The sequence below is a fragment of the Salvelinus fontinalis genome, chromosome 22 (assembly GCF_029448725.1).
Source record: "Salvelinus fontinalis isolate EN_2023a chromosome 22, ASM2944872v1, whole genome shotgun sequence".
NCBI classification, from domain to species: domain Eukaryota; kingdom Metazoa; phylum Chordata; class Actinopteri; order Salmoniformes; family Salmonidae; genus Salvelinus; species Salvelinus fontinalis.
The window spans coordinates 29,543,860-29,571,722 of NC_074686.1; the positions used below are offsets into that span (position 1 = coordinate 29,543,860).

Here is a 27,863-nt window from a genome sequence, read left to right on the forward strand (position 1 = left end):
TATTAAAGTTTGTCAGTTGATTGTATACCTCAAAAGAGTTCTAAATCAAGCAGTGTCGATATTCCGTAGCATATGTATTTTTAGGAAATCGGCAGTCTTTACTCCCATTCTCTTGGGCTTGAACTGAACATGCAACAGTCGGATCCATTTCGAGAAAACAAAAAAAAAACACTGCTAGGTGTAGACTACTGTACTTGTGGGGGCAGTATAAAAACCAAATAGACTTTATGGCTGAAATAAAAAGTATAGCACCTCATTTATACGAGTACTAAATCATATTGGGATTTATAGACACCATCTGTGTGTGTTTAGGGAGTGCTGTTTTGGCAGTAAAATAGAAAAGGCGCAAGGGGTGTATTTGGAAAAGTCTAGCACTGACATAAGTAAATAGGAATGGCAAAAACAGCTAAAGATGGACAGTGTTATTTCATTGGGAACATGTGGTTCATGAAGCCCAAAACGTGTCATACTAAATGATTAACTTGCAGAATCTAATGTCCACCTACAAGCACCATGACCAGTTATTCATACGTACATCAAGGGACAAGATTAAACCATTCACATTTAACCAAATCTTAATATACATAGTAAAAGACAACAAACGTTTGAAGAAACTTGATATTTTTATGAATTAATGCAATTTACAGTCAAGCCAGAGTTAACTATATTAAGTGAAACGTATTCACATTTTCTATCAGGGTTTTACAGCATCTCTCGTGTTTGTAATCATAATTGTTAACAAAAAAGTAATAGAAATCAAAACTGACACTTTACGACAACAACTATAACAAGGAGCAGCTGCTTAGCAGTGGATCGAACAAATAAACCAGCACCAAAAAGACCTTTCCATGATAGATGACAGCAAATTCAGTTTTGGCATGTGGTAGAGTAAACTCTGAAAATCTAAATGACACGCGAGGGAGGTTTGAGTTCACTGTACTGTGCAGGACTGCCTTTGCAAAGAGTATTTGGTCACTTTACTCCTCAATGGCGTACATTGACATTTAAAGAAAAACAATCCTTGACGGGTTCAAACAGAAATGGTATGTCCTGGATAGTGTTTACTGTGAAAAGTCAAGACATAAGGAAATGTAGGGCTTTTCAAAAGTATTTAATTGATAATTCAAGGATGATTGTCATAAAAAAGAAGAAGCGTAACATAACAAATTAAAATCAGGTGACTGCAACTCCAGGACACTTACATTCATAGGAGGTAGATATGTGGCAATGGCGCATGCATGACATGGTTTCTCAAGGTGTGGATTCTAGTGCATAATTTTGTACTTAAGGCCAAATATACTAGAAGGTACCCCATTTGAAGTTCTAAGGCTATCTTAAGACAAAGGTGTGGGAGAATAAGATGGGGAGGACAAACAGTTGCAGATACAGCCCTTTCATGGCAATACCGGAGTCAACAGTCACGTTGAACAGTATGGAGTCGCCATAGTTTTGTTGATGGAAAGTGACATGAATTCCTCAGTGACTGAAACCAATTTTTTGGGTTCTTTGGACACTCACAGCATCCTAACAAGCAAAACATGGAAAGTATGTAGCTACAATTTAGAATGATGATGAATGTATTTAAGAAAAGTGCATTCATGACAATCTCACAACCATTTATTTTGGCTTCAGGTTCTGAAAATACCATTTAAATGTTTTGACAGTGAACTGGTTTTGCATGGCATATGCACAGCCTTGTGACAATCAAACCTCCTAGAGGGGATATTTACATTTTATTGGACAATATGAAGACAAAATAAAAAATGAGAAAAGTAAATGCAGCATTTGTCAGGCTTATGAGGTACTTCGTGAATATATATCTTTACCTTTTTAGAAAAGCTCTTCAGTCATATTATTCATATTGATAGCATAAAATACCTTGTGTTTTATTAATTTTTCTGTCTGCCCAGCCTTAAGCGGGCATTTTTTTTAACTGCTTTGAAAGTGCAAAACACAAACACTGATCATTCTATGCAGCGTCTTCACTCAAGGCTGCATGATAATGTGGAAATTATTTTATGTGGTGCTGTAAATCAAATATGGGTGAGCAACTCAAATATGATAGGTAGAAAATTAATCTCTAAAAAAGGCACACAACACCATAAAAACATGTGATGTTTTCAGATCAGATGACAATAACAGAGAATTGGAATTTCATTTCCATACCTTTTTTGTACCTTTCCATTGGGCTATCAGATTATCTTAAGTGACTGAAATATGCCAGTAGGCTACATCTGTATATCATGTCACAATGTACAAAACATTGAGGAAAGTGTAGTTCAAATGTATTCACTTCGTAAAATGTAGCATGCAAAAATACATATATTAGCCTCATCTAAAACATTACAAATGTGGATATTTAATAGTTTGATAGTTATTTTCCTTTTTCTGGGTGTAAGAACAGATTAAAACTGGTAAAGGGCAACAACAAAAAAATGAAATAAAATCACTTAAAGATGCAGATTGTGTCAGACCCTTAGAAAGCTTTAACTGTGGACCATTTGTTTGCTAAGCTACAAGTACATTCCATTTATTAGACATCCTTGTCATCTCTTAAAGGCTGAATGAAAGACGCCACCGAGTCGGAGGCCTGCTGTAGTCGACTCTAGATCACAAGGCAGGGTTCATGTAGCTCACCAGGTGAGACTTGCATTACACCTAGTCAAGCAAATCACAACCTTAGCTTGGAATTCAGTAGTTATTGCTCTGCATACATCATCCCATTGAGAAGTCTCTCTCCATCTGCAGCCCATTATTTATATTTAATACTACCAAAAACTTATAGCAGGAATAGTAAGTGATTAGATGGACGAATAAATAGCCATTCGATTGGCACGTCAATATATCATCCAGTCATGACTACAGCTTATATTGCTACGCGAACAACTGCCAACTCAGTTTCTGCTAGCTAAGCGTTCATTGGTGATGTTTGTTATCACTATATTTATATATCAAAAAAAAAAAGAGGACTCGCATGCATATATAATAACACTGAGACTTGAACTGCAATTACAAAATTTGGTCCTTTGAACTTAGACATTTAGTATGTTTTAGTATGTAAAGTTAATCTGTAATATATTTTTGGGATGTAAAATAATGTCTATCTAATACACAGTATTGGCTTATGTTGTTTGGTCACTACAATTGATTTTTGTCTTCGTCATAAATTAGGGATAAACACTAGCACCCGAGACCGTTTTGAGGTAGTTTACTAAGTTGGTATATAAAAAGCCAAGACATTCTGAAGCCCTCAATTCTTTCAGAAGGATATAACATATCCATGTTAAATGCACATATATGGCATTAGTTTGGTGAAGCGCTATGAAGGCTCTGTTCTCTATTTAAATAGGATCGCATCACTGTGGATCATAGGGGGTCAAGCTTGGCATGACGACAATCCTGGCCTAATGCTTGGAATCAGCTCAACCAAAGAATACTATAAAACAATCGTGCCGTTTACTCAAGGGGGAGAGAAGACAGATATGGGACGCTCATCATAGCAGGACATGTTAGAGATCATAAGTATCTTAAGAACTTTGACATTTGCAGACATTCCAAGAAAGGTGTCAACACAAAATGAAATGTTGGATTAGTTGCCTGAGACAGCATTAGTCATTTTCCATAAAACTATCTAGTGTGTACTGTAGTGGAATATCAGAACCAAGACTAGCATAAGCCAAAAACCACACAACACCTCACACAAAGGAAAAAAATATAAAACGGACCGATGGTTGCGCCAGTGTGACATTATTTAGCAAAAATGTTTTAATTTTATAGAAGTCTAAATGTTCCCGTGATACATTTGAAAGCTAACTAAGAAATCATAATTATTAAATTTTGCTTTCTGATGAACAAGATGTATGAGACTATACTCAGTTTCTTACTCTTATTCAATGTGATGACTGAAGAGGAATTAATTATTTGACAATATGTGATGTTAGCCTATGCTAAGGAACTTAGGAAAACAAAGACTGAAGTTTGGCTCCTGAAAGTGGGATAAAGTCAATCAGTTTAAGGTTTGTGGACTGAAGCTAATGAGCATGCATAAAAATAATAAAAAGTTATGGATACAAGCATATATTACAGGTGGATACAACTTAATATTACAAATACACTGGCCTTAGGTACATTCATTGTTACATGTGAGTTAAGAAAATAAGTTACTCTACTAAACAGGGATGTTATTTCAAATGTAGACCTTCAAGGGAAGATGGGTAAAGGAGAGCGGCATTTCTGTACACACATCCGATTTTATATTTTTGTTTGCCCACAGTATAAAATAGTTTCAACACAGATAGCACCCGCTTTATAATTTACATTGTTTGCGTTCACTTTCCTCTGTAATACAGGAGCCATTACCTTAGCTGGATAAGATAGAAAAGCCAGCCTATACTACTCTCAGCCCATCTAGGCAATGTTCTGCCCAAATCAAAGCTATACAAGCGAAAACTACTACAGGGTAAAGCTAAGCAATGGAGAAGCTAAACCATCTCAAATACCTTTGAAAATGTCATGCAAACACACTCCAACAACTCAAATAAGCATGATAAAGATAAATATTGGATCTATTGTCATTTTATGTATAAGACAATACTATTATTATTCATAACCTTTAGTTATTGATATTTGTTTTCCACAAATACTCAGACAGTACAAAATCAGGTGGCAAATGCTCAACATCGATTTAATCAAAAATATTGATAATACAAAGACCATCTGTTAGGACTTGTAGTCTCAGCCTTATATGAAGAGCACCTTTTCCTGCAAGGGCTTGGGACTACAATGTAAAGTTCCAATTATCTATTAACATGATATGCCTTCTAATACAAGAAAACACCCCCATCAACATACTTGTTATTCACGGTCTTTCCCCCAGAAAAGCGCCTGAGCCCACGATGCAATAATTACTAACTAATTACTAACTAGTCTGTGCATGATTTTAATGTTATTTTGTACAAGACCAAATACACATACCATTTACGGATGATGGCAACTGTATCTCACTTGCGTACATTCCTGATTTGACTGACAAAGACTAATCGTTTTATAAACTGGGTGGTTCCAGCCCTGAATGCTGATTGGCTGACAGCCGCGGTATATCAGACCATGGGTATGCCAACAATTTATTTTTACTGCTCTAATTACATTGGTTTTAAATGTAACCTTTAACTAGGCAAGTCAGTTAAGAACAAATTCTTATTTACAATGACAGCCTACCAGGGAACAGTGGGTTAAACTGCCTTGTTCAAGGGCAGAAGACAGATTTTTACCTTGTCAGCTCGGGGATTCGATCCAGCAACCTTTCGGTTACTGGCTAAAAAGCTCTAACCACTAGGCTACCTGCCGCCCCTTGGTCACCAGTTTATAATAGCAATAAGGCACCTCGGGGGTTTGTGGTATATGGCCAATATACCTTGGCTAAGAACTGTGTCCAGGCACTCCGCAATGCGTTGTGCCTAAGAACAGCCCTTAGCTGTGGTTTATTGGCCATATACCAAACCCCCTCGTGCTTTATTGCTTAAATATAGCTAGGTGTTCTCTGATCAAAAAAGGTGTGCAGTCAACTCCTACATACGGATATGCTACTAATTCTGCCACATTCTTTGATGCCTCCGACTTCTCTAATTCTGGCGACCACAACGACGCAGGTAATACATTTAACCACCAACTTGCTGGACCCTTTTTCCACACACACACTACTTTGGCATCAGACTATAGCTACACAACCAGTAAGATATACAATCAGACTGTTCCAACTATCAGACGTCTACCCATCATCCTAATACATGGTAAGATAAATGTCAGTTTCGACTATTGTTTTGCATATGGTTTTCCCTCAACTTTTTCATGGCCATAGAAATACAAAAGCTCAAAACTAATAGAATAAATTATGAATAGCACCCTCTTCTGGGAGGAGATTCAATCACAACCCAGTGGCAGTTATTTATATGACGAAGACGTTAAAAAGGCATTCTTTTCAGTGAATCCCCACTGTATGCTGGCTGGGAGAAACCCTCTCGACAAACAGGCCTAGGTGTAACCATCTGAATGTCTGGCTTAGTGCACGTGTGCCATCACTAGCACAGAGGCTGCTGCCTATATACACAGACTTGAAATCACTGGCTACTTTAATAATGTTTACATATATTGCATTACTCATCTCATATGTATATACTGTATCTCAGTCTATGCCGCTGACATTGCTCGTCTGTACATGTATACATTCTTAATCCCATTCCTTACTTAGATGTGTGTGTATTGGGTATACGTTGGGAAATGGTTAGATATTACTGCACTGTTGGAGCTAGGAACAAGCATTTTGCTACAACATCTACTAAACACGTGTATGTGACCAATACAATTTGATGTGTGTGTAATCTGGGACTAGTTGTCAATGCAATGACTTGGTATGGTCTCAGACAAACTAGCCTGGTATTGAGACTCATGATGCATCATATAACCCAGCTGATCTGGTCTCATTTTCTCTCAGACAAACTAGTGACTAGACTACAGCTCCAAAATGGTTTTTATTTTAGTGCAAAATAACATTATTAAATGTTTTGGATATTTTCAGGAAAAGCAATGCTGTACAGGTCTGGTATAATCCAAGGTGCTGTGTATAAATAAGTAACTTAAAACACAAATAAGCAGTAACATGACCACATCTCCCAAGAAACAAGTTTAGGATGAACAAAAGGTGAGGCAGACTTCAGTTAGGGAAAACGGATGAAAAACGGTAGTATGAAAAGTTTCACTTTAGCCATATTGAAAGGAGAATGTTCACAATTCAATGGACAAGCAAACATGCTGTTTTGACCAGTGCACCCTACAACAAGTTATGCTTGATCCGTTTCCACAGCAACAACTCATGTTATCAATCATGTCTACTTGAACTGTATTAACTAAAACCTGCCATCTGTTGAGTTGACCGTAGCAAACATGAATCAAATGTGAGACAATGAGGGGAGCTAAGACGATGCATTCCAAAAACAACAATATTTCATTCAATCACTGCATTCAAAGAACCCAATTAAAGCAACATGGGAGATGCCGTTCTATGTACCCCATGTGTATCTATGGGAGCAGAGCATGTTGCATATTCAAAAGTATTAAGCAAATAGCTTAAAAGAAAGATGTCAATGAACAATACTAATCATCAAATTGTGGGTGAGCAGCTAAATTGTTAGCCTTGGCTTTACCAACATGTTGCTTACAACAGTCTTTTAGGCAACACCATCTATCTCCAAAGATATGCAATGAGGTGCTAAAAATTAATGCATTGGCGCATAAAACAATTAAAATAAAAAGCTCGTTACGATCAAATAATTTGTTCTCAAACCACTTTTTTTGTTTGTTTTGGAAACATCTTGAACAAGCTTTAAGATATCACACAAGAACTATGAAACTATGATTACAGAACGCAGGTTCACTGACTGTCATTCATGACAAAGGTTTAAACACATGACAAGGTAAGATTTAAACGATGCCTATCAGATATAATATCCTGTGTAATTATGAAGAAATGACCAACAGTGTGACGTTACCATAACACTTGAACAGGTAACAAGAGGTAGAACACACAGCCATTTCAACACAATTGCACATAATGTATGTCCGGGTTTCCTGCTTGGCTTGACCAATCAATGGAATTTATGTTCACTATAATCAAAAATGTATCCAAATTTACAAATCGCGAGACCAGCAAAGAAAAGAAAAAACAAGTAAATATCAAGTACTTGATTTTTAAGAATGCTCCACAGTCAGTCGGACTTCGGATGACTTTGAAGGTAATGAGAAATGAATGTCATTAAGGTAGAGAAAAATAATAATAAAAGGTATTCAAAACCACTTCAGCGTCTATTACCATACTTATGGCAAGTGAAGAGCATCTTGGACAAGTCCATTGAGATTTAAGGTGACATTCGTGAAAGAGAAAGTCGAGCACCTGGAATTAAAAATGGTCTCTTGTGCTTCAGTTTCTTTAGGACATGAATTTTGTATAAAATGTGTAATCTTGTTTGGCTAAGAAGAGTGATGTGTGTTCTACAAAGTATATACCGATTTTTTGTACTATCAAATATACAATACAAATGACGACAACACAACCCCTCATAACATTACAAAGGTCTAGGGAAGAAGCACTACAAACGTTATTAAAACGCACCAAGCAACAAAAAACTACTCTACAAATGTCCTAAATTCCTATTTGGGAAAGGTCACTGCTAAAATCTCTTGGTTAAAAACAATGCATAGTTAGAAAAGAGCGAGATAAAAGCCAGCCAATCTAGGCTATATGAAAAACCCCTGCTAAAATGTCATTACTAAGGAGAACAGAAAAGGGAATAAAAAAACATTTTGGAAGGCATTACAATTTCTGCATGCAAGCTCTGCATAAAATTTATTTTTATTTTTTTATTCTTTATAACTACATACCGGACAATCGTTTTGAAAAATTCCTTCTATTATCATAATTTTAGCATTCTCTTCTAAAAGCGTATTCAAAATATACCCTATATCCCACGAGGCTATGATACAAAGCCCACAATTAAACTACTTGACGAAAAAAAAAAAAAAACTTTGCTTGACTAGTGGAATAGCATAATTGCTCCCTTTTTTACAGAGGAATAACAAAGAGAAAATATCTAGCAGTCTCTGGAACATTTGTCCCCCAATAGAACCCCACCTCATCTTCAGTCCAGTCCCTACACGTGTGACACTGACATCACAGGCTTCACTCTACCGATTCATACATCAACGACTGTACTACAAGATGACAGCATTACAACCACCCCCCCCCCCCCTCCCCCCCAGTAGGGAGAAAACCATTTCGCTGCCATAAAAGCCTAAAGAAAACTAGATAGGGTTAACATATCCAAATGCCTAAATCGAACGTGTAAGTCATCTATGTACAAATTCATAAAATAATAGATTACATGAAAGGGGGACACTAAAAGGAGACAACAGATTTCATTTCAAGAGACTTGACCCCCCCCCCCCAATGTAGATGTCTTCACATGTAATGTGGCTCAGAGAACACAAAAGGTGTCTGTTGGGAACCAGTCCCATTCTATTAGTAAATCTATTCGCTGGCCACACTGGCCATAGATTGACAAAACAACCCAGTCCAAGTAAAAGGCAAGACAGCAAAAATAGCTGTCGTTACAATTTCATATTATTAATTTGTATAAGTCTTGATAAAAAATAAGTGTTAACAGTTTCAAAGTCTAATGAAAATCTAATACAAAAATTACTTGCTTAGCGGTCATCAGATGCAGCATAAAAACATGTTGGTCACCAGTGTTGGAGGACAAATACTCTGAGGCTGGTACTGTATCCAAGCCTGTTAAATTCATAGTACATACAAATGAAAAGACAACATGTTAAGTACTTGTGTACTTAAGTCCTGGTCAGTGCACTTTGCTTTGATTGGCTGATAAATAAAGGTTGTGAAGAGTAAGAATGATTATAAACCTATCGGACCGTTCTCGTCTTTGATATCCCCACCTCCTTTCAACCCTGGAGACCCCGTCAGAAAACTGTATAGTGTCTGAACACCAAAGTGTGATGATACTGCCCCTTAGTTTGATACAAGTATTTCCAACTGTCAGTGTAAAGAAAAGTAATACAAATGTATCTCCCCCCACATTTACAAATACAAACAAATGTACAACATGTAAAATAAAGGAGTCCACTCCACCACAACCCATTTCTGAGTAATCATTTTACATAGTACTACCTTAGAATGACCAGGGTTAGGCCAGGAAGGGGGGGAGAAAGCGGTTTTGTATGCATGTTTGAAAATAATTGTGGACATTTTGGAAAAGAAACCCTCCCTAATTTGTTTGGTATCATTCCCCCTTACTGGCGGGGAGAGACAAGATGACAAACCCACTTAACGCCCACACCTGATACAGTAAGGGGGTTAGGTGGGAGGAGAGAAGGCTTCTTCCCTGTTGGGTCTGTCTCACCAATGTCCGCCCCTGATGCTTCAGGCGAAGTACATAGTGCGCAGTGTGTCCTGGTGGATCTGAACTGCCTTGGCCAAAGCCTGCTGGTCACGCCCATTGCTCTGTCCCGACGTGTGACTGCCCTCCGCACTAGAATGATCACAATGGGAAGAGTTTGAATTATTCAGTCCAAATTCTTTATTTAAATAATAATTCTTCCTTCATCACTTCCTGATAATCACTAACCTGTCACAGTTTGAATGGTACTGCGATATGATGGAAATAAGAGGTATTTTAAATAGGTTATCAGAACAGGGCCATGGTCAACAGACGTGGTCTCTTACCTGTCATGCTCCTTATCCACCAGGTGGTAACGGGCACGGAATGCCACCAGGTGGGCGTAGTAGGCTGGTGCTGGGATGGACACAGAGCGGGTGCAGCGCACATAGGTGTGGCACAGCTGGTAGGTTAGCACCTGCAGCTCGTCCGAGGTGAAATGGTTGTCGTCCCACAGCACGTGGTAATGGGATGGTCGGCTGGTCCCCTGGGGAAAGGTATTACCATTATTAAATCATGTTCAGTGGTAATGCATGTCATTTAGCTCTACTACAACCAAAGTATAACAGCCTATAAATGTTAAACATCCAAATTATAAAAACATTTAGAGCAGTGAAACTACATCTAGGTCTCAGAAGCACATAAACTCAGCAAAAAAAGAAACGTCCTCTGACTGTCAACTGTGTTAATTTTCAGCAAACTTAACATGTGTAAATATTTGTGTGAACATAAGATTCAACAACTCAGACAAACTGAACAAGTTCCACAGACATGTGACTATCAGAAATTGAATAATGTGTCCCTGAACAAAGGGGGGTGGCAAAAAAAAAGTAGGTCGGTATCTGGTGTGGCCACCAGCTGCATTAAGTACTGCAGTGCATCTCCTCCTGGCACCAGATTTGCCAGTTCTTGCTGTGAGATGTTACCCCACTCTTCCACCAAGGCACCTGCAAGTTCCCGGACATTTCTGGGGGGAATGGCCCTAGCCCTCACCCTTCAATCCAACAGGTCCCAGACGTGCTCAATGGGATTGAGATCCGGGCTCTTTGCTGGCCAAGGCAGAACACTGAGGATGTCTTCCCTGTAATGCACAGCGTTGAGACTGCCTACAATGACAAGCTCAGTCCGATGATGCTGTGACACACCGCCCCACACCATGACAGACCCTCATCCTCCAAATAAATCCTGCTCCAAAGTACAGGCCTCGGTGTAACGCTCATGCCTTTGACGATAAACGCAAATCCAACCATCACCCCTGGTGAGATCAAACCGCGACTCGTCGGTGAAGAGCACTTTTTGCCAGGCATGTCTGGTCCAGCTACGGTGGGTTTGTGCCCATAGGCGACATTGTTGCCGGTGATGTCTGGTGAGGACCTGCCTTACAACAGGCCTACAAGCCCTCAGTCCAGCCTCTCTCAGCCTATTGCGGACAGTCTGAGCACTGATGGAGGGATTGTGCGTTCCTGGTGTAACTCGGGCAGTTGTTGCCATCCTGTACCTGTCCCGCAGGTGTGATGCTCAGATGTATCGATCCTGTGCAGGTGTTGTTACACGTGGTCTGCCACTGTGAGGACGATCAGCTGTCCGTCCTGTAGCGCTGTCTTAGGCGTCTCACAGTACGGACATTGCAATTTATTGCCCTGGCCACATCTGCAGTCCTCATGCCTCCTTGCAGCATGCCTAAGGCACGTCCACACAGATGAGCGGGGACCCTGGGCATCTTTCTTTTGGTGTTTTTCAGGGTCAGTAGAAAGGCCTCTTCAGTGTCCTAAGTTTTCATAACTGTGACCTTAATTGCCTACCGTCTGTAAGCTGTTAGTGTCTTAAGGACCGTTCCACAGGTGCATGTTCATGGTTCATTGAACAAGCATGGGAAACAGTGTTTAAACCCTTTACAATGAAGATCTGTGAAGTAATTTGGATTTTTACAAATTATCTCTGAAAGACAATGTCTTGAAAAAGGGATGTTCCTTCTTTTGCTGAGTTTAGTATTAGTAAAGCTGGAGGTAGGCTCTCTTCCAGAATAGTCCCTTCTCCACTTCCTAGCTCTACAGTGTCCTGGGTTGTGTCCGAAATTGTACCCTATTCCCTATGGGCCCTGGTCAAAAGTAGTGCACTATAAAGGGAATAGGCAGCCATTTGGCTGGTCCTTACCTGAATGCCAGCGTGGCTACACAGGTAGAAGTCAAACTCCGATGGGTGAGTGATTTTGGTGTCCACTGTGGTGCCTGCAGGGATGTTGCCACTCTTACCAACCTGAACAAAACACATTAGGAATCATATAATATCACGATGTAGGCATTTCATAGAAGTTTCTTTTACAGTAATAATAGTGGCCAGTATGAATTGGAGAGATGTCGAACCCTCTCGTTTCTGTCCATGCAGAACAGTCGAGTGTGGTGTCTCTTCTGCACCACCACGAAGGTGATACCGGGCTGGTAGTCTTTCTCCAGTTTGATGCAGGCCTCACGGATCGCCAGTAACTCATGTTGGAGCACCTGGATAAAACCCAAAACGACAGCTACAGTTTAAAAACAGTAACTCCCACACGTCACAATACATACATTTACAAATCAGGGGGGAAAAAATGATAGATCGGGCAATTCAGAATTGGAACGGTTACTAATAGAAACAAACACAGCTGAAAAAGAAAAAAAGTTACCTTTCTTTTTTGTTAAAGTCTTTAAAATCTGGAATACCCGATTTGATCTCAGTAAAACAAAGACTAGGCATTCAGAATTGAATTGGAACGGTAACCAATAGAAACAGAAACCAAAAGAAAAACAAATAAATCCTTTACTCACGACCAGTACAGTACAATTACAGATCATGCAATTGAATTGAAATCCTATTTCCTCAAGTCTACCTCAAGTCTAACCTGGTTGAACTGGCCCTCAGATATGCCGTCGCGGTAGTAGATGATCCGGGTGGGCTTGAAGCGGGTGGACTTGTAGAACTGGATGAGCAGCTCTCTGACCATTGTGGCTAGGTCCTGGATGATGTCCTGGCGATGCTGCTGCACCCGCACCGTGGCACAGTAGCGGCTGGGGTGGGCGTCCATGCTCCCCACCACCTAGAAAAGAGGAAAAGGGATATGATCAGGACAATATACACGTCAGGATTTTCACAAGGGGGATAGGTCAGATGGAGTCATGTAGGGATTCATCAGGAGGAAGCACATCCCAGAGGAAGCACAGAGCACACTTAAGATCATTTATTTTTTGGCTGTTTTGAAAGTCAGGTCAAAGCTGGTCAGTGAGCAAGGTGGAGTAGAAGGCTATTGATTCCCTCAGTTCTCTCCATTTCAGATGTTGGACTTAGTAAAGGACACCGCTGTAGACTATTGCACCCCTACTCCCTAGCAGAAACATGGTTCTGTGGGTAAAATAAACTACTGTAGACTATTGAGATGCACCCCTACAGTCCCTGGTAGGTGACAAGGCCCTGTGGAGCGTCTGCTCTGTCTGACTTACTGCAGCGATGGAGGGTTTCTTCCCATCTCCAGCAGGAGGGTGAGTGACATCAGCACCCAGGAAGATGACTGGCTGCTGGAACACCAGGGGCCTGGGAAGAACAGACACCCATAAGATTAACCAGAGCCATCATCAGAGAGGAGAAGACGTGTGAACAGAAGAATGGACATATACATGGATGGCTGGATGAGACTGACTTGACGTTTCACTTATAGCATGTGAATGTATAGGTGAATGAGTAGACTGATATCTTGGAATAAGCCACAAAAGCTATTATGGAAGAATGTAAGTCTTACGCATGCTGGTTTATACATTTTAACCGAATGCAGAGTACAATACTGTTAGACATTAACAGTAAACCAGCAAGTATTCATAGCCATGATAATGAGAGGTTCTGCACTGACCTGCCCTGTGGGAGGAGGATGTTGTTGACCCCGCCCAGCTTGACGTTGATCTTCAGGCAGAGGTTAGAGAGGGTCTGGGGAGTGGTTTTCTGAACATTCTTTACCTGGACACACTGGGTGGCCATGCCCAGCACCGTGTCACCAACACGCTTCACCTCAGCTAGCCCACAGAGAAACAGGGGAGGGAGGGAGAAAGGCTATGTCAGCACAACAGGAGAGATATACAGCTAGTTTGTGCATTGCAATGAATTCTGAATTAGTTAATGAATGCACTAATTAAAGTCGCTTTGGATAAGAGTGTCCGCTAAATGACTAAAATGTCAAAGGTAGAAACATCATGTGAAATTTGCTTTCATACAGTTGAACATATAATCCACTAAATATTCCATAACAGCATATAGAGCACAGCACTAACTGAACCAATAGGATTTAAAGGCAGAGTTATAAACAGTGACATTCATTGACTTAGGAACATATACAGAACAAAAATATAAAATGCAAAGTTTTGGTCCCATGAGCTGAAATGATCCCAGACATTTCCCTTACGTACAAAAATCTTATTTCTCTAAAATTTTGGCCACAACTATTTTTTTACATCTGTTAATGATAATTTCTCCTTTGCCTAGATAATCCATCCACCTGACAGGTGTGGTATATCAAGGTGATTAAAAATGATCATTACACAGGTGCAGCTTGTGCTGGGGACAATAAAGGCCACTAAAATGTGCAGGTGTGTCATAACAATGCCACAGATGCCTCAAGTTGAGGGAGCGTGCCATTGGCATGCTGACTGCAGGAATGTCCACCTGAGCTGTTGCCAGAGAATTTAATGCTTATTTCTCTACCATAAGCCACCTCCAACGTTGTTTTTGAGAATTTGGCTGTAGGTCCAACTGGCCTCAACCGCAGACCACGTGTATGGCGTCGTGTGGGCGAGCGGTTTGCTGATGTCAACGTTGTGAACAAAGTGCCCCATGGTGGTGGGGTTATGATACGGGCAGGCATAAGCTACAGACAATAAACACAATTGCATTTTATCGATTTCGAGTTTTTTTTTTTAACCTTTTGCCAATAGGTGGCGCAATTAGCATTTTTTATTTCTGGGTGTCGCCAAATTAAACTGCCTCGTGCTCAATTCTTGATCGTACAATATGCATATTATTAATTATATTGGATAGAAAACACTTTCTAGTTTCTATAGCCGTTGGAATTTTGTCTGTGGGTGACCCAGAACTCTTTCTACAGCGAAATCCATGACAGGTACTGCGATGGTCTGAGAGCGAAGCTCTGATTTCAGATCAGTTTTGAAAGTCTCTGTATATCCTATGGAACGACATGAACTGCACCCGCCTTCCCCTGGATGTCAGTAACCAATGAGAAGTGGAATGGGCTTGCTGCGTAGCTCTCAGAGGTTATAAATGGCCAAGGAGCGAGAGGAGCCTTCCTTTCCACGCTGAGCATTGCGCAGAGAGGGACCTCAGGGTGCCATTTTCAAACGCTCAATTTTAAACGTTAGATGTATCCATCTGTAATTTAATTAGACATAGGTGTTAGAAGCATCATAACGAAGCTATTTTAAAACGAGTTATATCAGATTATGCGAGTATATTGCTATTTTTCGGAATTTCCTCAGTATTGCGCCTTGAGGATTTGGACACGTTATGGCAAAATAGCTATGGCTAGCTAGTGTTAGCTGCTATATCAGAAGTTGAATGCAACGTTTTACAACCAAGCAACGATTATTTTGGACAAAGAACCACCATGGCAAGATTCTGATGGAAGCTCGTCGAAAAGTAAGAGCTATTTATGATGTTATTCCGTTTTTATGTGGAAAAATGTAAACTCAATAATGGTGATTAGTGTTATTAACGGCAATAACGCCGTTATTGCGTCACTAGTCTGGCTGTAATGCACACTGTATGTCTAGTAACGTTAATTTTAAAAATCTAACTCTGCGGTTGCATTAATAACTAATACGTCTTTCATTTCATGTCCAACCTGTATTTTTTTAGTCAAGTTTATGAATAGTTTTTGATAAAAATATTTGTATTTTCAAAATGGCGCCGGCCAGATTGCTTGAGTAGTTGAACACTATTTCCATTGTGTAAGCACGATTTGTGCCGCTAAATATGCAAATTTTCGATCAAACTCTATATGGATTGTGTAATATGATGTTACAGGAGTGTCATCTGAAGAATTCTGAGAAGGTTAGTGAAAAAATTAATATATTTTGGCGATGTTGAGTTATCGCTCTCTTTGGCTAGAATCAATGCTCTGGTAACGTTTGCATATGTGGTATGCTAATATAACGATTCATTGTGTTTTCGCCGTAAAACACTTAGAAAATCTGAAATGTTGTCTGAATTCACAAGATCTGTGTCTTTCCATTGCTATGTGCTGTGTATTTTTAAGAAATGTTTTATGATGAGTAAATTGGTAATACACGTTGCTGTCTGTAGTAATTCTAGGAGCTTTGGTGAGATTTGTGATGCTGGCTGCAATGGCAAACTATGATTTATACCTGAAATATGCACATTTTTCTAACAAAACCTATCCTATACCATAAATATGTTATCAGACTGTCATCTGATGAGCTTTTTTCTTGGTTAGTGGCTATCAATATCTTAGTTTAGCCGAATTGGTGATAGCTACTGGTGTTGAGAAAAAATGGTGGACAAAGAAAAAGGGTGTCTTTTGCTAACATGGTTAGCTAATAGATTTACATATTTTGTCTTCCCTGTAAAACATTTTAAAAATCTGAAATGGTGACTTGATTCACAAGATCTGTATCTTTCATTAGGTGTCTTGGACTTGTGATTTAATGATATTTAGATGCTACTATTTAAATGTGACGCTATGCTAATCAGTGTGGGGGGGTGGGGAGGGATCCCGGATCCGGGTTTCAGAGGCAGTAAAAGTTAAGGTATCTGTGACCAACATGTGCAAATCTGTATTCCCAGTCATGTGAAATCCATAGATTAGGGCCTAATGAATTTATTTCAATTGACTGATTTCCTCATATGAACTGTAACTTAAATTGTTGCGTTTATATTTTTGTTCAGTATAGTTTCCAGTTTCCTCACCATAGACGGGCGTCTTCCCAGGCAGGATGACCACCACCAGCTGCAGGCCCTGGTAGGTGTACTTCAGGTGTTTGAACATGGGCTCCACGCTGTCCGCCCCCTGAGCGTACTTACAGAAACAGGGTTGGCCCTGGATGGGCATCCCCGCGTCGCGAGAGATCTTACGCAGCTGGTCTGTGAACGCCCTGAGAGAAACACAGGTTAGAAGGTACAAAAACACAATACAACTGTCCTCAAACTCTTTATTGGATTCCAAAAATATTGTGTAGATTGAAATCATAAGCGGGCTAACACAGAATAAATAGTTTTAGAAATTTTAAAATAGTTTAACTCTAAAAAAAACAAAAAACATCCCAATTATAAACATCCCCCCTGCGATGTTATTGCTCCTGGCAGCTGCAGTTCTTACTTGAGCAGGAGTTCAGTACACTGTCTCTGTGGGGCGAAGCAGGCGATGGCCCACACCTTGATCTCTATGCCAGTGTGGAACTGCTTGTTCCTCATGTCCCACACTCCCTGGATGGGAGTTGCTATTGCTTTATTCTGCTTGAGTAAAAGGAAGACGAGATAAGGGTCAGAGACAAATAGTTGTCTGAATGGGACAAATTAAGCCAGGGGTAAACTACATGAGTCAAAATCCTAACGTCGCTGAGCCTCGCATTAAACAACTGGCTTTCCTGTAGTTTTTGTTGCCAACATAGTGGTGCGATACTAAGCGATGTGGCACAGACTGAGGTCACCCTGCAAGACTTCACTTGGTCAGTGAGGATTTGATACCACGCTGTCTCGCCAAAACAATGTGATTAGATTAAACGTAGCTCCAACGTGCTGTGGCTCAAAGCAGCCTCAAACTTTTTGAGTCAGACATTCACACTTGCCATACAGAGTTGAAATGTCTAGTCATCAATTGAATAACATTGCTTGTGCACGTCGAGCTGTAACTGACACTTTGGCTTTGGTTAAAGGCAAGTACAGACGCATACTAGTGGTAGTCATTGCTCCTGCGCGAGAGTCTACACATTCTGAGTGATGCAAAACAACATCATCTCACTAGCGAGCCCTCATTGGCTATTGCTGACCACCGTTCTCAACTTGCCGTTGCACATCTCACACTACAAGAGCATTGCAGATTTTGTGCAGATAAAATTAAACATGTTTGAAAATATCGGGACGTCTGGGACTGCTCAAAGGCGAGATCAGTAGCCCGCAGATTACGTCTCTGACCCGCTCACATTAAACCTGCGTCGGTGAAGGCTGCACACCCCGAGTAGGCAACGACATGGGGATTTTGTCGCTGGGACAGCTAAAAACCAGGGCCAAAATTGGGTTGTGTACACCGGGCTTAAATGGGATGTTTCACATTAGAAGACTGATTCAAAATACAAGTGACATAACTTTGTTATTTGGAGTGTTCTAAGTTTCCCTTTCCATAATATACGTAAAGAACTGTTGTTCATCAGTGCCGTTTTTAATAATGTTAGGTTTTTGCCTTAGCACTACACACCTGATTAAAAGCTTGGTGATGAGTTGATCATTTGAGTCAGTTATACAATAACGTAAACCCCTTTGGGTCCCCAGGACCAGGATTAAGAAACACTGAATAAAATCAACCCATCTTAAATCAGAGAAACCTACCCGCCCTCCGTAGAGGATGGATGGGGCCTGGAGGACTCTGCCGTTCACCTCGGTCATCTCATCCCTCACCATCACCCCAAACTCACGCACGTAAGGATCATTGTTAAAGTTGGCACTTCTCATCTGAAAAGAGAGCAACGGTTTAGTGGTAATAATTCAGAGGGTTTATATACAGTTGTGGAGAAAGTACTCTAAAAGCCTAAAAGTATTTGGTTTTAAATATACTTAAGTATCAAAAGTAAATGGAATTGCTAAAATGCACAATTTTCTTTTTAAAATGTATTGGTGGATAGCTAGGGGCACACCAACACTCAGACATAATTTACAAACGAAGCATGTGTTTAGTGAGTCCTCCAGATCAGAGGCAGTAGATGACCAGGGATCTTCTCTTGATAAGTGTGTAAATTGGACCTTTTTCCAGTCAAAGTGTAAGGAGTACTTTTGGGTGTCAGGGAAAATGTATGGAGTATTTTCTTTAGGAATGTAGTGAAGTAAAAGTTTGCAAAAATATAATAAATAATGAAGTGCTTTTACTGAGGTACTTTACACCACTGTTTATATACACACACACACTAGGACTTTGGAAAGACAGCCTGAACGAAAACATTCACATAGTCAGGCCATCAATAGTTAAATAACAGCAGTTCAGAGTCATTGTACATCCTAATAGATCATTTCAAGTTTATAAAAGCAGCTGTCAAGACACTATGTGCTTGAGTTTACTCTCCCAAGTCAGTTAACTCTTTACCAGTTTGCTTATCTCTTCCTGACGGTCTGGTGCCGATCGGGCTGTGGCACGGATCATAGTGGACGTTTGATTGTCGGTCAGCTTCTTGATGCACCGCTGGCCAGCCACTATGTTACAGACCTAGACACATACATTACAACACAGCTTTATTACTACCCCCAGGGACACATCACGAAGGCTTCAGCCAGAGAATAGTCTTGCATATGGAGACTGTCAATTGGTTTTGCTAATCCTCAGTCCCCTCCTTGCCTCCTTTTGAAAAAGTCCAAAGGTAATAAAGGAGAGGAAACAAATGCACTTGTATGAAATGAGACTCCACACACCCGTCAGGCAAATCACATTTATAAATCTGTAAAGTGATTAAAAACCTATTTGTGCAATGCTTTTTCTAGATAAAAGGATGAGTAGCATATCATGTTTAAATGTATGCATGTCTTTTCTCCTTGGAAAAAACAGCTGATTCAAAGGAAGTGTGGCAGGTTTTAAAACACTTCTGCGCTACCTGACACGATGATGTCCAGTGTGGCTCGGTTGGTAGAGCACGGCGCTTGCAACGCCAGGGTTGTGGGTTCGATTCTCACGGGGGACCAATACGAAAATGTACGCACTCACTACTGTAAGTCGCTCTGGATAAGAGGGTCTGCTAAATTACTAAAACATACTCTTGTGCATCGTCTGTCAAAGTAATGGTAAAGTGGAGTTTCTGTAATACCGCCCGGGTCCTCATTCTTTGTAACAATTTAAACCCAGCAGTAAACCATCAACAAGTTGTGAGGGGGGACTGCAGACTGACCTCGAGGGGGAGGTAGGTGTGTTTCTGCTCCTGTCCAACCTGTAGACAGGGGAGGTGGGGGTAGCGCAGTATGAGTTTGTACTTGTCTTTGAAGTACTGCGCTACTGTGCATTCTATGGTCTGGCCATTCTCCTGCTGCAGTGGAAACCTGAGGTAAAACAGATGAGCGAACCAAAAATAAAAAAGTTTAAATGGATTTTCAAAGAAATCCAAGACCAAGTGGGGATTTCTGTTTAACTTGATTGGGATCTGCTCCTAACCTGTGCATGAATTATGTGTTAAACATGTTAATATTAGGTTTGTTTCTATCACATCCCTAAAAAAAGTCATGTTTACATCACAGGAAACTAAAGGAATTGAGGCTGTTGTGAATATTTTAGGGTGTTCTTTCTTACGTCTGGTGACTGGCTGGTCTTCTGGTCACATTACATACTCTGTACTTCCTTTTCATCTGACCACAGTGAGTGATCTCAACCTTCAGACCTGAGAATCACAACAAGACAATGGTCAGATTCACATATTCCGTGGACAACGGTTTCTTATTTTATCACATTCTACTCTGATTTCAAGTCAGATTTTAAGTCAATACACAAAGATACACGCATCATAGCAACATTTATATGTGTTATAGTACAGAATGTTTGTATATAAGTATTTTCAAATATTCCACTCAGACAGACAAAACAACCAACCCAATGCAACTATTGATTACCTGGTAATGAATGATTACCTTTGATTTCCTTGGTAAACTTTACTCTCTGGGAGTCGGTTAAGGGTTTCTGTTGTTCTTCGATACTTTTGAAATCCAAAACCTCACACATGAACTCAATCACAGGCTGGGCCTTGTAGAAGGCGGTGGCCGACACTGCAAAACACCAAGCACAGCACAGATTCAGACCTATCCTCCTTCCAGATACATACTGTAACTTACCATTATGGTAGGTTGCACTTGTGTGTTTTTTTTATTTTTTATTTTTTTATCCCATTTTCTCCCCAATTTTCGTGGTATCCAATCGCTAGTAATTACTACCTTGTCTCATCGCTACAACTCCCGTACGGGCTCGGGAGAGACGAAGGTCGAAAGCCATGCGTCCTCCGAAGCACAACCCAACCAGCCGTACTGCTTCTTAACACAGCGCGCCTCCAACCCGGAAGCCAGCCGCACCAATGTGTCGGAGGAAACACCGTGTACCTGGCCCCCTTGGCTGGCGCGCACTGCGCCCGGCCCGCCACAGGAGTCGCTGGAGCGCGATGAGACAAGGATATCCCTACCGGCCAAACCCTCCCTACCCCGGACGACGCTATGCCAATTGTGCGTCGCCCCACGGACCTCCCGGTCGCGGCCGGCTGCGACAGAGCCTGGGCGCGAACCCAGAGACTCTGGTGGCGCAGTTAGCACTGCGATGCAGTGCCCTAGACCACTGCGCCACCCGGGAGACCCCCAGGTTGCACTTGTTTTAGCAGTGGGTTTACACTTTTAGGACCAATGGCATCACCACAAAAGTACAAGCTCCACAAAAATCAGCACTTTAGGGAGAGCTTAATCAATGCCACTTATTTACTGACTGAACCCTACCATAGAATGAGATTCCCAGTACTATCCTCCTTCCAGTCACACAGAGACATACTCTAGTCTGACACTTTGGTTGTGTTCCAAATGGTACATTCCTTACAGCCATTTGCAAAGTGAAACCTACCGTCAATGTTTAGCATCATCTTCCACAGGGAAGGCCTAACCGATTGGTGGAACCCAAACCAGACCTCCCTGCCCCCGCCCAGGGGGTTGGAGCATCCCTCTGAAGGGGTGAAGAAAGAACGTCCGACGGGGGTGTACCTGTTGGAAGAGGGTGGGAGGAAAATTTGATTAATATCTCAACTGAAATTGGCTTTACAAATAGACAAGGAGAGAGGAATTTACATAACCCACAGGGACAAATATACTAGAAGTGAATGGGGATTGTAACGCTTTGGTGTGTACAAAGAAAACAGCGATTTGTGGCCATGTTTGAAGGAAAGATTGAAGAAATGTCTTGGGATAGATGGGCATATTAGGTGTGTGGACCCATTTACTGGTTTGATTGAGTCCGCTTGCACGAGAACAGTTGTTTGATAACCATGTATGTGCTGTAACTAAATACCACCATTAGATACCAATATTACATACCAAAAATATACTGATTGTTTTAAAGGGGAAAACACTGACCTCATAGAGGGCAAATGTCTCATGACCACGTCCAGGGCCTGGATGGTCTCAAAGGGGATGTTTGGCAGTCGTCCAGACAGGGCTTCTTGAAGAGCTTGCAGACTGACGCAGGACACCCACTTTATAGCCACTTTGAAGTTCCGGTCTTTCCCCTCGCCTGGGATGGTCACCTCCAGCTCCACCTGTTTTTGGGACACAGGTGTTTTGGTGTGTTTAAAATAGGCTGTATCAGAAAATTCTACAGGAGAATGTTAGGCCATCCATCTGTGAGCTGAAGTGCAGCTGGGTCATGCAGCAATACAAAATCATCCAACACACAATCATCTCAACATGAAAATGATTCAAAAGCAACAAATTTGAAGTTTTGGAATGGCCTAGTCAAAGTCCAGACCAAATCCCAATTGAGATGTGGCATAACTTGAAACGAGCATTTCATGCTTGAAAACCCACGAATGTTGCGGAGTTAAAGCAGTTCTGCATACAAGAGCGGACCAAAATCCCTCCACAGTGATGTGAGAGACTGATCAATAACTACAGTAAGCATTTGGTTGGAGTCGTTGCAGCAAAAAGGTGGCACAACCAGTTATTGAGTGTAAGGGGGCCATTCCTTTTTTTTGTTTTTTTTACACAGGGGCATTGCGTGTTGCATAACTTTATGAAATAAACATGTAATTGTGTTATTTGTTATTTGATTCCATTTATCTGATATTAGGTTTCAGTTGAAGATCTGATAACATTCAGTATCAAAAATATTCAAATATAGAGAACATCAGGAAGGGGGCAAATACTTTGACGTTACTGTATACCCCAAGACGTGTGATAAGTAGTCTATACACAAGATGAAAACCAATATTATGGAAGTAATTTACACCTGTTTATTTAGTTACACCACCAAGTTCACGAAAATGGTTTGCTTCTACAGACACAAGTCACGTGGCCGTGGCTTGCTATATAAAGCCAGAAAACAGGCATCCTTTTACTGTCTGATTTAACGTCAGAACGGGCAAATCGAGTGACCTAAGCGACTGAGCGTGGTATGATCATTGGTACCAGGTGCACCAGTTCAGGTCGCAGAAGCTGGCCGGCCCCCTTTTCACGCACGATAGTGTCTGGAGTTTACGGAGGATGGTGCGACAAACAAAAAAACATCCAGTCAGCAGCAGTCCTGTGGGCGCAAACAGCTAACTGATGAGAGGTTGAAGAATGGCAAGAATCATACAGACGGGCCACAAACAGACAAATAACGGCGCCGTACAACAGTGGTGTGCAGAGCAGCATCTCAAAGCACACAACTCGTTGGTCCTTGTCACAGATGGGCTATTGCAGCAGACAACCACACCGGGTTCCACTCCTATCAGTTAAAAACAAGGAGAAGTGGCTCCAGTTGGCACGCGATATCCAACACTGGACAATTGAGGAGTGAATAAACATCGCCTGATCCGATGAATCCCGATTCCTGTTACGTTATGCTGATGGCAGAGTAAGGATTTGGCATAAGCAGCATGAGTCCATGGCCCCATCCTGCCTGGTGTCAATGGTATAGGCTGGTGGTGTAATAGTGTGGGGAATGGTTTCCAGGCACACGCTAGGTTCCTTGATACCAATAGAGCAACGGTTCCATGCCCCGAAGAATTTGTGCTGTTCTGGGGGCAAAAGTGGTTCTGACACGGTACTAGATAGGTGTACCTAATAAACTGGCACTGAGTGTACATAATATCGCATTGCGTGTAATCACGGCTGTCCCAAAATATTTGTGCCTTCACATAACAGACACCTCTGGTCAGACGGGGAGACTTACTTTTTCCCTGCCTATAGGTAAGGGCATGGCTGTGTAGAGATTCTTCCTCCCGTCATACACTGGCTTTCGATCCCCAAAGATCTGCGTTTTAAAGTGCTGTACCATGTGCTCCACAATTTCACTGAGAACACAAAGGGAGCGTGTTAGACTTTATCAATACAGTACAAAACGTCATCCACTAGATAATAGCCTACTAGTTATTTTGCTCAGGTAAAAGCATGTAAACCAATTAAAACGGCTCCATACCGGTTGACCCTTCTGGGGCATTTCTCTGGCTTGATGTCAATGTCGTAGTGGTAGACCTCCAGTTTGGGGATCTCCATCTCAAAGAAGTTGGCCTGCAGTTTGATTGTCCTGCCCATGGTGCCAAAGTCTGGCCGCGAGGGGGGTTTGAACACATACTCTGGCACTGGGGGAGACGGGGGATCTGGATCAGAGGGGTCAGGGGTAGGAAGCAAACAAAGAAACAAGTTAATAACTGCACATACAAAACAAGTTGTTAAGCCTGGTCCCAGAACTTTGAGAAGTTTTACCAACTCCTATGTTCATGGTCATGAGTTGGAAAGACAACACAAACAGACCTGGGACCAGGCTATACTGGGGTAATTCACAAGATTGTTCTTTCACACTTAAACATGACATATTATTTTCTAGAATGTGAATAGTTGTATGGATGCTCAATACATTTTGCTGCCATGCTTGAACTATTTGGTTGGTGAGCCCTGGCCGAGTTTGACTGTTCGTTCAGCGAACAGACATCTTTGGTCTGGGGCCTTGAGGTCATGGAGGAACATGTCTGAACATACTCCCTTTTGACATCTTATCTCTGTTCTCCAGCTCTTTGAATCCCCATAACTCCCTTTTGACTTTAACAATGCACACTAGCTAGCTATACAGTACAAAACTGTCATGTCCAATAAGTCACTCTGAAGAGAACAAGTGGAATGTCCTTGTGAGTCTTAACACATGATTAAGACATTGTTAACGTGGCAGGGAAAAATACCAGGAAAGTTTATCAGAAAAATGCAGTCTTTCCTTGAGCTGACTTTTCCCGTGGTTATTTGTTTTCTCAGCTAGCTAAGACTCTATGAAGAGTGAACTATTATAGGATTTCTCCACATTTCAAATCAGAATGCCTGAATATCTACCGTAATATTCAGTAGAAGAGGGTATTTCAGGGGTCTGATATTCAGGACATATTGTAAGATGCAAATATAACATATAACATGACTAGTGCTTCAGTGCAGTCTACTGTTCTTTCTGGCTGGTAAACACTTTTTCATCCAATTAATTCCTACAGTTCTACTTGCCGTATTTGCATGGCAGAATCAAGACATTTAAATTACAGCAGTCCGGGGGACAGGAGAAAACAAAATGTATACTATAGGGTATAGTAGGCTGGTGGTACAAACATAGTGCTAGACTTAGACTGGTGTGAAAGAAGCTTACCAGAGCCAATTGACCCCGAGGAGTGAGGTGGTTCAAGCATCTCAGCAGCTAGAGAAGAAGAAAACAGTGTTCCACAATGAGTCAAATGAAGGCTGAATGGACCAAAATGTTTGTAATATTCTTAGATATTACTCCTTTTGAACATGCCCAAAGGAAACCTTGTCAGTCATTCTTCACTTACATTTGTATTTCCCATACTTTATTCCTGCATAGTTAGCTAACTATTTCTAAATGCCATGCCCTCTTATCAGCCTTAGAACAGGGTCATGTAGCTTCAACTTCTGGGCGATTTTTCTGCTCCCTTATCAACTAGCCCACACTAGCAATCTGGAAGTCTGATAGTGACAAGTTTCAAGAAGATGAGTGGTTTAGGAGTGGTCATTCTCAATAAGTGGAGGGTAGGACATAATCAACAGAAAAATAGTTCGTCAACAAGCATATCAGTGGTGCAACCTTATTTTCTAGCAAATCTTAAATTCACCCAAACGTGCTCCACTTTGAGAAACCTAGGAGGAATGAACAATTCTATGCTACTACTAGGATAATCTATTAGCTAGTTACCTTAATTTACTAAAGTAACTACTAGTCACAACGCATGACTTTCTAAACCTAAACACCAGGCCATGTTACCACTTGCAAACTAAAACAGCATGATATGAGAGGATGATATTTTCTTTGTTTGGCCTTTACATTATGGCAATTTGTTAAACTAAAACAATCGGGACACCATTACCAATTTCAACTCACTAACAATAACTTAGCAAAGGATGCATAACTAAATTATCGATGTTTGCTCAATTCATAGCAAGTTGACTGGTCCCCATAATAGTAACGTTAACTAGTTAACCAAGAGGATAGAGAATTAGTTTTTTTCAAACAGCCTCGAAAATATAACTAGCAAGTCACACAACAAGCTATGGCTAAAACGTAGCTAAATAGTGCTAGCTATCTAGCATGCAATCCAAGTCAGCTAGCTAAATTGTTTTAGCTAGCTAGCATGCAAACCAGCTAGCTAACATTTGAAAAGGCTAACAAGCCGCCGTTGGCTAAGGGAAGATGACTAACCTAGCTAGCTAGCTAACAATTTGTTCATCTGAGTTGGCTAACGTTAGCTAACAAGATGGCTACCTAAGACCAACTATTTGATGGTCAAATTCTTTCTAGAACTTGTTTAAAGCAATTGTTCGCTAATTTGCCCAAATGAATTTTACTTTAGGATTGGACTTGAACAACAAGTTAATCGACTTCCAGCTATCATTAGCCAGGTCAACAGGCATAACTACAGGCATAACTAAAAGCTACAGTAACAACAGGCCGGGAAAACGGTGGCAATGACTGCTAACAAGATCTAGCTAGCTAGGACGAAATATTATTCTGAAATTATATTGAGGTTGGCGAACAATGTTACAAAATGAAAACAAACCATCATGCAAATGATTGAAGATACCCCAACGACATACAAATCAGCACCCTTGTAGTTAGCCGTCTTGCTAACTAGCAATGCACAATTTACCTCCAGCAGCTCCACTGGAATACATTTTGTAGCTTTTCAGAGTGCACCGTGGTCGTACGGATACTCCACTTTTCTCCGGTCAAACGTCGCCAAAGTGCATACGTGAATGGGTACTATATATAAAACAATGCGGGTGGTTCGGTTAAGAAGTGGGAGGATTTAGCCAAGAACTAAAGTACAACACCATGAGAGCTCTATCATCCTCTGCACGGCCCCATCCCCCTAAATACAAACCGGAGCAATGCCGAGAGGACCTAGTAATGGCTATGTGTGATGTCACACGCACAGCCCGCAATTATCCCCGCGCGCTCTTTCCTTGGCCGTCTTTATTTTACAACTTGTCGAAATCCAGGGGAAGATGGATCAACCAAAATGCATTACATTTATTTAATTCAAGCCATGTTAACACCGTGCGACAACAAATTAGTTGTAACGTTACCAACCAAATGTAAATGTCTGTTTACTCAATTTGACCACTGGCGAATGCCATTCACAGGAAGAAGAAACAGCTGTCATTTCCGGGGTATGTTGTATTTGAAAAAAAAGATCACTGATAAACCAATCTCGTGCATTATACAAAAGACCTGCAAACTACCATGAAGATCCACAGTCACCGAATGGCTGCCATTTAGTTAAAAAACGTAACTAAATGGCCGTCCCTGTGGGACGGTTGAGCTAACGTAGGCTAATGCGATTAGCATGAGGTTGTAAGTTACAAGAACATTTCCCAGGACGTAGACATCAGATTTTGGCAGAAAGC

At 41.1% G+C, this 27,863-nt stretch overlaps 1 protein-coding gene across 8 annotated transcripts; it reads right to left on the reverse strand.

Annotated features, from left to right (window-relative positions):
- Nucleotides 1-610: 610 nt before the first annotated feature.
- On the reverse strand, nt 611-27,605 carry ago2 (argonaute RISC catalytic component 2). 8 transcript variants are annotated; one of them, XM_055877141.1, is made up of 20 exons: nt 27,104-27,605; nt 25,596-25,638; nt 24,388-24,588; nt 24,142-24,262; nt 22,344-22,525; nt 21,838-21,974; nt 20,871-21,005; nt 20,536-20,623; nt 20,141-20,288; nt 19,348-19,467; nt 18,600-18,722; nt 17,374-17,507; nt 16,965-17,149; nt 13,882-14,041; nt 13,478-13,568; nt 12,883-13,077; nt 12,368-12,502; nt 12,159-12,260; nt 10,292-10,491; nt 611-10,097 (listed from the first exon to the last, which is right to left on the reverse strand). In XM_055877141.1, exons 1-20 carry the CDS (start codon nt 27,126-27,128, stop codon nt 9,989-9,991), a joined length of 2,634 nt encoding a protein of 877 aa, XP_055733116.1. In that variant the 5' UTR covers nt 27,129-27,605; the 3' UTR covers nt 611-9,988. The 8 variants fall into 8 exon arrangements, with proteins under 8 accessions (XP_055733116.1, XP_055733115.1, XP_055733112.1 ...); XM_055877140.1 differs by having other exon boundaries at nt 12,871-13,077; nt 17,374-17,510; XM_055877137.1 differs by having other exon boundaries at nt 20,853-21,005.
- Nucleotides 27,606-27,863: the final 258 nt, after the last annotated feature.

Bases quoted from the DNA above. Each gene is read 5' to 3' on its own strand.
- ago2 (XM_055877134.1), bottom strand. From the start codon at position 27,128: ATGTATTCCAGTGGAGCTGCTGGAG. The intron at 22,526-24,141 runs GTAAGTCTCCCC...TCCCAAAAACAG, and splicing joins TACCTATAGGCAGGGAAAAA to GTGGAGCTGGAGGTGACCAT. The intron at 17,150-17,373 runs GTAAGAACTGCA...TGTTTCTCTCAG, and splicing joins TGTACTGAACTCCTGCTCAA to GGCGTTCACAGACCAGCTGC.